The sequence below is a fragment of the Simochromis diagramma genome, unplaced genomic scaffold, assembly GCF_900408965.1.
Source record: "Simochromis diagramma unplaced genomic scaffold, fSimDia1.1 OVJJ01000486.1, whole genome shotgun sequence".
NCBI classification, from domain to species: domain Eukaryota; kingdom Metazoa; phylum Chordata; class Actinopteri; order Cichliformes; family Cichlidae; genus Simochromis; species Simochromis diagramma.
The window spans coordinates 19,164-30,851 of NW_024387047.1; the positions used below are offsets into that span (position 1 = coordinate 19,164).

At 40.0% G+C, this 11,688-nt stretch overlaps 1 protein-coding gene across 1 annotated transcript in view; it reads left to right on the forward strand.

Annotated features, from left to right (window-relative positions):
• The first annotated feature begins 5,405 nt into the window (after window positions 1–5,405).
• The window catches only part of LOC120741666 (ras and Rab interactor 2-like), a 30,417-nt gene continuing 24,134 nt past the window's right edge, over window positions 5,406–11,688 (forward strand). The window contains 2 exon segments of the mRNA XM_040044650.1: window positions 5,406–6,488; window positions 11,213–11,313. Of these exon segments, the coding sequence (XP_039900584.1) occupies window positions 6,429–6,488; window positions 11,213–11,313 (161 nt within the window). The 5' untranslated portion in view covers window positions 5,406–6,428.

Here is an 11,688-nt window from a genome sequence, read left to right on the forward strand (position 1 = left end):
CTATACAGATGGATCGAAAAATCTAAAAATTAAACAAGTGCGGCAGCTGTCATTCCAGAAGAAATTCCTAAGGAAATTGAAGTGTCGCAGTATAACCCAAGAGATGGCAGTAGTGCAACATTGATGGACTGCAAGCTGCCGTAAAAAAGCGAAGAAAAAACACGAACGCAGTCACCGATCGCGCTCCAGTCCAGCAGGTGGCGGAAAAAAGCTCGATCCAAGTTGGGGTCACAGCCGCCAATGAATCCAACGAAGAAGGAGAAGAAGTTAAACGTGTATGCTGAGCTGGCTGAGTACAGTATGTAGACACACACAGACTCCTCTGCTTTGACCTGTAAACAATTATGTGATCTAACAGTGTACCATTTCTTTTACATCACAGAAATGGTTGTAGCTCTGGGAATTACCCAGTAATGACAAAATATTTCCCAACTACTTACAAAGACAGCTTGCTTCCTGCAGAAAAAAAAATACTGCGAGAGTACACTGTTCATTAACCTTGTTTCATTCTACTTTTAAATACTCTAGGAACAACAAGTAGGCCTGCAGAGCGAGAGCGAAGTGCTCTAATAGGGTGATATGGTACTACAAGGTCATTAAGATAAGATGGGGCCTGATTATTTAAGACCTTGTATGTGAGGAGCAGGATTTTGAATTCAATTCTGGACTTAACAGAATGTTGACCCTGTGCTAACTTGCATATGACAAATAAAAATGAAAGCTGGAAACAGTTTATGTCTTAACAAGCATTTATCAGCGTGTTGTGCGTCAGACAGCACAGCGGGGCTCTGTGTGTGCACTGATGGGTCAGCCAGTAGGAACATAGAAGAAATCTGCAACATACACTTTCAGAGAATTTCAGTGAGATGTAAATGTCACCATTTGGCTAGCAGCTACTTTGATCAGCTGTTGGCTCAACAATAAAAAGACAGACTTATGGGCTGCAGAAAGTCTGTCACCTGTGAAATTTCACACACTCACTATCCTACAGTTGTAACATGCAATGGAGCCAACTGAACCACTCTACTTTTTTGGGTACACAGCAGCACTGTATCCACAACACAAACGAATCCTGTTCTTATTTAGACAGGTGAGTGACTCATGGACTTGTTCTCCATCAGAACTGAAAGCACACAAAGTTCACATCTGGAGCTAACCGGGTCTATGTGTAGAGGATACGTTGAGCCTGAGCTGTGATTTAAGTCAGGTGTTGCGCCATCAGCACTTTTATTGAGGTGCTGTTGAATTTGGTTAAGCATACTGGGTGTGAGTGGTGCAGTGCAAATACTTTGACAGCAGACTGTGGTGTGTTTGTGTGTGTGTGTGTTTACACAGTCTGGCTGCAGAGAGCTCTCTTCTCAGTTCAAATGTGTGTTTGTGCAAGTTGGTGATCTCTGTGCTGTGGGACAGGTTTCCATGGAATAAATCTGTGCCCTGTGGTGAGGGGACACACCCTGCTAATGTAAAGAGGAGTGCACTCGCACACTTTTAAAAGCTAAACTTAGCCATTCTAAGTGGAAGTAACTACATGGCTGCCAGCGTAGCCCATGACCTACAGGAAATCCCATCAGATGGAGGAGAAGTGCTCAGGAATGGCATGTGGACAGTTTTTTTTTTTTCTTTTTTGGCCAACTTGGTCTACTACTTAAAGTACTGGGAGCCATTCTGTGCACAAGTTTCCTACCTTTTCATAAAATAGCCAGTGATTACAAGGAATGAGTGGAATTGTCTTCTTCATAACAAATTGGGAAAAAACCTTAATATTTTTGTGAATGAGTAAACATACTTCTGGAGTTGCCTAATAGTCATTCGGAAGTGGAAGCTGTGGAGATGCTAAGCTTATGTCTGTCAGGGATAAAGAGACTGGAAGGTGTTGGCTTAGGTTGTTGGCAGCTATTAAGCTTTGAAAATAAGATGCTAAAACGAGTCACCAGATATCCTTTGCAGCTGTTAGTGCGTTTGAGTGGGCTGTTCAGTCTGTGTGTGGAAAACACTGCATGCCAGTGATGCACCACTGATTTATGATTTCCCTGACTTTTCCAAATATTGCCTCCCACTGCTCAGTTGCTGTAGGTAATGATACTGGATACCACTGTCATACACAGGAAGTTGGTGAAAAATGTTGAAGGAGTTTTGTATGTGAAGCCAGGTGATATTTTGATGGCGCTACCTCAGCTGAACCCCCCCACCTAGGGTCAAGGTCCGGGACTGTGTGTGGGATTTTCCCCCCCCATTATCAACAGGATGATAATGAGGGGAAACAGAAAGGAAACAGACACCAACCTGAGTAGTGTTTGTTTTTGAGTGTCTCTGAGCACCAGAGAATTGTGACTTGTTGGGAAATAGTAACCGAACACATAATGGTGAGCACTGCTAAAAAGACACCTATGAAAATGAGTGTTGTACAGCTATATGTTAGGCTGGGAGGGTGGGAGCTTCTTGTGGTTTTAAGTGTGAACAGTAAGCTTCAGTAGTCCACTCAGTTCCTTTATGTCTCAGCACACATGCTCAGACATGCAGGGACCTCAGACTGCTCTGAGGTAGAACACTAATAGGGTTTGTGCACTTGGTGCTTAAAAATACTGCAAAAGATGGTAGATCAGCTACAAAAAGCAGTATTAACTCCATGTAATGTATTCACTGTGAGGCTCTGTATTGAACCGATTGGTCAGTTATGTGAACACATGAATGTAATTTACTCTTCTCAAGGTCTCTTGGGACAGCATACGCGTTTTTCACTTGAACTCAGACACACAGAAATATGACCATAACATTTCTTCAAAGGTTAAGATAATCTGGAGGAGTCTCTGTATGCAAAGGAAAATAATGAATGTCTGAGATTTTTGAGACCTCAGGCAGCACTGTTTAAAGTCAGGCCTGGTCCTGTAGTGGTACACGCTGGGCTTCTAAACGCTTCTGCAGTCCTGTGGTCAGTGAACACATTTAGTCACTCTTACCATAGTGGTCTAACACGCTGTGTTAAAAAGTCTGGTACAAGTATTATGTAGTAGCAGCTATACTAATACCAGGACCCTGAACGCAAAACATGTGATAGAGGTATAGTTTTCATAACAAAAGCCAGGCTTTTGTTAAAGGATATGACTCATCTCAGTTTGTTTCCCTCTTTCAGCCATAGTTGTGGATTCCAGCATTGCTGAGCTGGTGTTTGCTGCACTTACGTTTGTTGGCTTCTTGAGTGTGTTTAATTTTTTCTAAAGATTAATGTGGACGTTTACATCACATCTAAACTCTGATGTGTCTCTTTGAACAAATGGGAAAAAAAATCTAAGGTGTCTACAGGTATGTCACATGGTTTGTATGTGTTGCAGCTCTGCAGCTGATGGCTGCTTTACTGTAAACATGACACAGTGACACACGTATGATTCACGTTTTCATTTCCACATGTTCTGTTGTAGTAGTTTACTCGCCGACTTTGTTAAGCCCCATTTTGCTGGGAACCGTGCAGCATGTGACTTACTGTCACAGAGTGTATGTACGGACTGGTAAAGAAGAACACCAAATATAGTAACTGGAGGAAAATGACAGATGATTCCTTGCTTGTCATCAATGTCATTTCATTAAGACTGAGATTTTGGAACTCTTGACACTGAAATGTTGATGATCTATTGCAAAGCCCATTCTCAAATCAGGGTTATGATCTGTGGCCATAATTTATGGATTTTCCATAAACCATAAAGTACTGTTTTCAAAAGGAAAAAAACTGCAATGAAATACTCCGTGTGTGTTCAAAAGATACAGAACTTACATTAGTTCCAATGCAGACTTCAGCAGGTGATCAAACAGCTCATTTCCTTATTCCTCATTCTTTTTATTACTTAATCATCTGGTGTTAACATATTGCACCACTGTTTGTTTCTCACTTTGTGTAATTTATGCATTCCTTCTGCTATTTATTGTTCTGGGGAACTGGCAGTCTGTTTATTTTTCATGGACTGACAACCAGCCTTCCTGTTTACCGGGTTTGGACTGTGTGTGAATCACACACTTGCAGCTTGCACACACAATCACAAACACATCTTACTATAACCCCACCTGCTGCTTTGTTTTCACATGAGGACTTGACCCAACAGAGCCCCGATAGATTTGTGAGGAGGAGAGGAGAAACGAGGCAGGGTGGGAAAAACCAAAACAACAAAAAACAGTGAGGTCGCATGCCTTCTGTGAATCTTTAGCTGTGCTTGCTTTCCAGGAAAGAAACCTGTTTTTCTCAAGGTTTCTCAATCTTACATGTTTGCCAATTTTCTCAAGCCAAAAAAAAAAAGAAAAAAGAAAATTAATAGTAATAAAAGGGAAATCTGATGCTCTGGTGTTGTTGTTTTTCCAAAAAAAAATGACTTCTCCCCTTGGTTCAACATCTAGATGTCTCATCAGTGCATCCTGTCCTTGTTTATTTTATCCCTGTGGTTTGGTCAGCTCCATTCACTGCCAGCACCATTTAGTTTCTAGCAGTGAATCTAAAGGATCTGGTTTTTAAAAATGGTGAGACTGTGTTGTCCTAGCAGAATGGACATGAGGAAACATGTCAGCCAACACCAACCTGACATGGTGCACTACATGTCATGGCTTGAATTAGTGAAGGGGGGTCCAGGCTGTTCTATCACTTCTAATAAATGATCAGTGTTACAGAGAAGCTCCTCGTGGATTAGCTTATATGTGACTTCTTTGTCCATGTCACTGTTGGGCTGCTCTAGAGTGCACGCGTCATTGTTTAAGACGGTCTGCATAGTTTTACGTTCATAAACTGTCCAAGAGTCCCTCAAATCAGATGTTCGCCAAGTGATTCCTTTGTGTTAAAAATGACCAGATCATTGTTCTTTTCAGATGTTGGAACCCTGACCCCAAGAGATGGTATCTGCTTGACTCAAATTGTTTTTCAAGGCTTAAAGGGTAAAAACACCTCAGTGGGGAAAACCAGCCTTAGGCTCTGTCCATGCTTACCATGATGGAGCTTCAGATATCTTAAACCCTACCACTAGTGGGGTAGTGGACGCCCAACCTCACTCTCTTGGCAAAGTTCCATGTCCTTAAACTTAGAGTAGCTCTGTGTCATCACAGCTCTGTTACCAGGATTGTTATGGACAGAAGTTCTTGTTGCCTCAGGATTACATGTATAGATTACATATAATAGTTTTCTATACATTGCATTCCCTCATGTCATATATGTCTGAGGGCATCAACAGTTAGACGTTTGACCTCTAGCTCGAGTAGGGCTGTTCGATATAACGATATATATCGGGTGACGATATGAAAACGTCTATCGTTTCATTTTACGCTATTGTTTGTTTCGTCGTGTCGCAAAATAAACTGTTTACGGCAATATTTTTTCATTATTTTGATGGTCACTGTAGTGGCTATGTTAATTAGTTAAAGTTCTCTCTTTCTCTTATATTTAATATAACCACACTACAGACAGACAAGCGTTTGTTTTTATGCGTTGTCGTTAGCAACAACGACGGTAAAACCACCGCGTGTCCGCTTGTTCCACATAATCTTGAGTCCAGCCGCAGACTCAAGATTTATGCTTTCATAACAGCCTCTGTTCAAGCACTCTGAAGAGGAAAGGATTTTGGGTCAGCTAGTGGTTGCTGGTGTTTTCCTCTTACTCATGTGTTTCTTTAAAGGGAAGGACTGCAATGTGTTTGCATGCCACTCACAGCTGGCTCGTATCAGCTGCTGTAAAAGGATCCGCCACAACATCTGTGAGAAGCGTGCCTCTGCGTATGCTCGTGCGTTCAGTCTGTTTAAAAACACAAACAGTATTGTAGGAAACACAAATCTGCTTTGGAATTTGTTTTGAGTGAAATGTTTTTCAGAGTATAAGACCTAAAATATGAATGTTGCTTAAGATAGAAATTATTTTAAAACCATGATTAATGAGGAGTGAGGTAGAGCAATGCCAGTTGGATAGCCCTCAATAAATCACATCATCATTCATCAGTTAGTTTTTTTGAAAAAAGTAAAAATAGTTTGATTAAATATGCAGCAAACTAAGAAATCAGGAAGGAGACAAATGATTTTTCACAACACTGTAAAACTTTCTGCAGCAAGAGTACAGAAACTAGAAAGAGATATCAGCTTTGTCCCATATTTAAATCACAGTACATATGTACATAGTACCTTTATATCCCAAGAGAACATGTGCTCTAGTATGTATTTGTGCTAGCAAGTGAAGGAAAGTGAATCCTTAATTTTTCGGGCTGTTTTCTGAGGTGGGGTTGTTTCCTTCCACACACAAGCAGCCTTAATTTATTTCAAATGGTTTAGAGGAAGACAATGAGAAAAAGTGTGGTGGGGAAATGGTGTTTCTGAACGAGTGAATCTCCTTTGTTTGTCTCTAATGTTTGTGTGTGTGTTTTTTCCCCTCCTGCATAGACGGCTCAGCAGACAGAGACGACCACAGAGGCAACATGTCTACAAGTAACATCAGTCTGCCCTCCAAGCGGGACAGCAAGGGCAGTTTCTTCAAGGTGTGTGTCACTCTGAGCAGTCAGAAACATCCTTACAAACAGAGCTGCGCTCAGCACGCTTCAGGTAGAGACTGTCCCTCACTGTCTCTACCTGAAGTTTTTGAGGAAGAAGTTGCAGTCAGCATCACATTCATCAGACCATGAGAAATCAGGCTATTGTCAAAATTTCCTACATTTCCTACTAAAGAAATTCTGACTGACGAAGAAATGAAGAAAAGCAATCACTTTTCTTTTTCATAGACATTTATTTATTAGGGGAATTTCATTAAGACTGAAATCAACTTTGTGAGAAAATCCACCCTTAATTTCCTTATTTCGTCTTACACTTAGAGCAACAGAGTGGCACAGTAACTCTGGCACTGACGAGATGTGATAGTTGTCAGATAAAGTACAGTAAAGTAAAATTTAATTGGATGTATTTGGAAAAAAGGGAACAGTCTTGTCTCAGTAACCCCTGAGACAAGACTTGTGGGGTGAGCAGAGTTGTTAAATGGTGTCATTATGACTGTAAATTGACAATTTCATTACACAAATAAAAAAGATGTGATAACGCTGGAACATAAAGCAGTGTCTCTGCCTGTGCAGCGCAACAACAGGAGTACTCTTAGAGCTCCTACGTCTGACCTGAGTGCACGAATAGTTCATAAGGTTATTTGTTTAAATGCTCATCTCAGTTACTGAAGACTGTAGAAGAAAAAAATTGTACTGCTGTGAGTCAGATTTTAATTCAGAAACACACAGTTTGGTCCCTTTGGCTCGATCAGACCTTTAAAAAGATGACTTAACTGAAATCTATGAAGTGCATATTTAGTTTTTCCCAACTTGTGGCCGAACTTTGTTCTGGTGCGCTCCTGCAGAACTGTGCTCTGTGAGTCCTCCTCACCACTCCCAGCAGTTTTCCACAGTGTTCAACATTGTATTATTATTTGTAGATAAATTATTTTTACTATTAAATCAATATTTCATCCTAAATTTAATAGGACATGCTTTGAAAATGTTACTAGGAGCAAGTCTTTGTATTCGAAGCTTTGTGAGGTCTGAAGAGAGTCGCTGTGGTGCTGAATCCACTCCACTGCTTCTCACAGACAACACTGTTTTTAACACTCGTTAAAAGTCTTATGTTGTCTGGGACTTTCAGGCCTTTTAATTACACCTTTAATAAATCATACTGATGTAGAGCAGAAATCACTGTCTCGGCGTTTGCACAGCATGCAAGTGTATGGAGTCTGTTAGGACAGGTGTCCATGCGGTGAGGGTGAAACGGTGACTTCAGCACACATGCATGTGTCTGTGGGTGTGTGGTAGGTTCTCCTTTGTTAATAGCAGCCCTGCACAATTGCATGCAGAGTGTGTCACTAGCTGTAGTTGAGGTTTTTTGTTAGTGCCAAGCTTTGAAGTCATTACTGCTTTGATGTGAGTCAAAGTTGTAATACAAGGCCGTGTGTGCGAGTGTGTGTTTAAGGCAGGACTACAGCTAAACCGCTGCAGGTGTTAGCATGTTGTGATAACTGGCACTGATGGTTAACACTTAGAAAATATCAGCTTGTCAGTGTTTGAAACTAGAGGTGAAATAGTGCAAAGTTTATTTTCAGTAGAGCGTAGAAGAGTGGCTCGTCCTGTTCAGACGTTTCTGAGAAACATCACTGAGTGTCAGCTGGTGCTCAGCGAGCCTCTGTTGATCAAGGGTGTCTGATTGGGTCTAAACCAATGCAGTCATTGGTCTAAATGTAATATCAAAATAGTATCACTTTTCACATGCTTTTTCACAGGGGTTTAATAAAAATAGTGATATTGAAAACTAAAACACTTTGTCACTGCAGACTTGCATAGCTGTAATAGATGTTATATAAGAGCAAAATGGAAAGTGAGATGCATTTCAGTTTTATTTATTCAGTGCCAAGTCACAGCAGCAGTCGCCTCAAAACATTTAAGAGTAAATCCTGTAAAATCAGGTTTGCCAGTATTTGGATCTCAAAACTGAAAAAAGATCGCCAAGGCCAGATGAATATCTCGCCAGGTGTCAGGTCTTTGTGTATTTTCTTATCCTGATTTTGTTCTCCACGTATCCAGTTTCTTCTTTTAAAGACACACTTCACACCAACTTTCTAGCTAATAGCTCTTTGGTAATACTCTTGTTGGTGCATGTTTGTCACACTGTGTAGCTAATTACAGAAACGAGACAGGGTGCTAATAACAAACTACCTAAAGATACATTTTAAAACTGGTTCCTTGACAACTTTGTTATATGCAAACACGACACTGGTGCTGGCACCTTTGTTTGAATTATTGCAAGAAATTCTGCTTCCATGGAAAATACATTCAAAGAAATAAGAACTGGTTCAAGACTTTTGCACACTACTGTATCTACCAACAAACAGTAGTTGGATATTAATACAATAATATTTTGATATATTCTAAAACATATGACAAAAAGCTTTTCTTATACTTTGATGCCAGTCATATTATAGAGAGACAAATCAGTTATGATTTATAGCAAAACTCAAAAACCCATTGTGATCCTGCTGAAATACAGTTGAAATGTCTACAATTTTATGTCTGTAGCTCAAAGAGAAGTGCTAGAATATTCTAAGCTGTTGTCTGAGCCAGTGTGGCCTGGCTTTCTCTTAATATGCATTCTGCCCCCTTAAATTTGGTAGTTAAAGCTGCTTTTATTGCTTGTGGCGCTGCAGCAGCTGTTTATTTTATTCATCTGGTTTAGGAAATTTATTTCTTTGTTTAGCATTTATAATTTGTAAATGGTCATTTTTTCAAACTGATTTAAAGCTACTACATCTTATTATTACTATAATAAATGATATTAAATTGGTACTTTGATTGGGGGGGGGGCAGGGGAACATCTGTGGCTTCATTGAGAAAGTGTTGTCTTTCTAAACGTTGAGGTTGTGAACCTTAAATGTTCCCTTAAAAAATGAAGGAGTCAGATATTTGATTTCCTCTGAAACAGCTGAACTAAAGGTTTCCTCACCCTGCTGAAGCTGCTGATGTGAGGTTGCCCAACAGAAGCTGGACTGGGAAGTGAAACCAATGACATCAGTGACACTCTGACGAGGGTCAAGGCCAGACTGACACAAAGAAAAAAGAAGGTAGAATTTGTGTCAAATTCTAATTTGACACATTTCAAATTCTAATAAATTGTCAAACAATTTATATGGAAAGACAAATGGGGGGGGGGGTGTTGTAATTTTATAAATAGGCTCTTTTGATTGGATGTGTTCCTGGCCTTAAGTGTCTGCTGCCAGTTTACCCGTTAAGGGTAGTTTCTGTCTGATCTGAACGTTTCCTTTCTGTTCTTAATACTTATTGTCAAGGCCTTATAAAAAGCATTATTTGATGGGCATACAGTGCTCACGAAGCCCTAAAAGATGCTTATGATTGTATATAGAAATCTTTTATGGATTAAAAATATTCATAAAAGCCTTTAGTTTGTTAAAATGGTTTATTTTTTCCTAAAATTAACGAGGCATTGTTCTTGCTTTAGAGCCTGTGGCTTTAAAAATGTGCAATAAGTTATAATTAGCTGTTACTGAGGCCATAGTTAACCTGCAGAATAAAGTCAGTTGAGCAACAAAGAACCAAAAGAAAGTTCAGCACAGTACACAATTAAAGTCTTATTCACATATTTTATGTGTATTTTATGGTTTGATAGCTAATACAGTTCATGTTTAACGATTCAAGATGCAGTGTGTTAAATCAGTGAGCTAGCTCATAGCTATTATGAAAACAAGATAGTTGGTCAAAAGAATGTGGCTCTCTGCTCTTGTGTGTCTGTACATTTTCTTTCTCAGTACGATTTGTCTAGAAGTGGAAAAACAGCTGACAGGAAATACAGAAAAATCAAATATATATGTGTGTGATCACATGAGTGCTGTCGCAACTGGCATTTAAAAAGCTGATGTGTGGGTCTTTTTTTTAGTACATTTGATCAACCTTTTTGGTTGTGAAATGTTTGTGATCAGGCATCCACATAACTTCTAACTCAACTACATGGAAGTTGGATTCTTGCTTGTTCTCTCTTGCTCTGGGTTAAATCTCTTTTCAGCAACCTGACTGGGCGTTTTACACTTCACTTGTTGTCAAAGTGGAGTCCAGCAAAATAAAATACTTATACTTTTAGTTAAACAGTTGGGCAATGTTGAGGACTAAACTGCTGGTTTAAATCAAACATCACATGCATAAGCATCAAATAATTACAATGTGGCCATTCAAAATGCAAAATGTGTTTGTTTTCAAGTTACTACGATTCAAACCACGTTATATTGATACTGTGTTGTGGTTAACAAGATTTGAATGGTGAACAATACAGATCTCTGTGGAACCTGTATGGACATGAAGATGTTCCAACATGAACACAGACACAAATTGTTTCCTCTGTAGCAACTTTGGTTAGTTAATGGGAAGTGGTTAAATGGGAGTAGACTGTCTTGCAACCACAAACACGTACTTCTACTTCTCCTGAAGAGGATTTGCATGGACGAATGCCATCCTTCGCTTCTTAAACACATCCTAATAAAATAAACATAAACTAAAGCTGACTCTAAGCTGAACCATAAAGTTCTTTCCCAGTTCTAAAACATCCTTTGAAAGTCAGGATGTCCTCACTCCCAAGAGCCAAAGGTCGGATTGATCCTCACAAAGAGTTTGCACCACAGGAAACGCAGCAGAAGCACTTTGATCATCGAGTCTTTGTCTCTGTGTCTGTGCAGCTCATCGACTCATTTGCCTGGGAGATCGGCACTCTGAAGAAGGTGATGGGGAAAAACACGGAGCCTGTGGGAGGAGATCAGAAGACAGAAACACTTGTGGGGTGAGCTCATGCTGTGTCTGTATTAAAGACAGTTCCTAAATTGTGTGTCTGCTTGTGCTTGTATATCTTTAGATTTCTTCTGGTGTATTTCTCCATGGCTGCCAGCAGAGAGCGCTCCTAGCAAACCTTTAGGTCTTGATGTGTGAAATGTGGTGATATCGGCACAAAGATGCCACTGAGCAATGTCAGGAGTCAGCTTGACAAACAGGAGCTGCTTTGCAGTGCGTGTTTCTCACTCGTCTCTCAACTCTGAAAAAAACGTCTCTGAACAAACACCTGATTTGCTTGTGAACATGCAGCACTCACCTGTGGATCTAGTGTAAAGTTTCATACCTTAGCTGGAAGGTCCAGTGTGGACTTCAGTGATTAATTCCT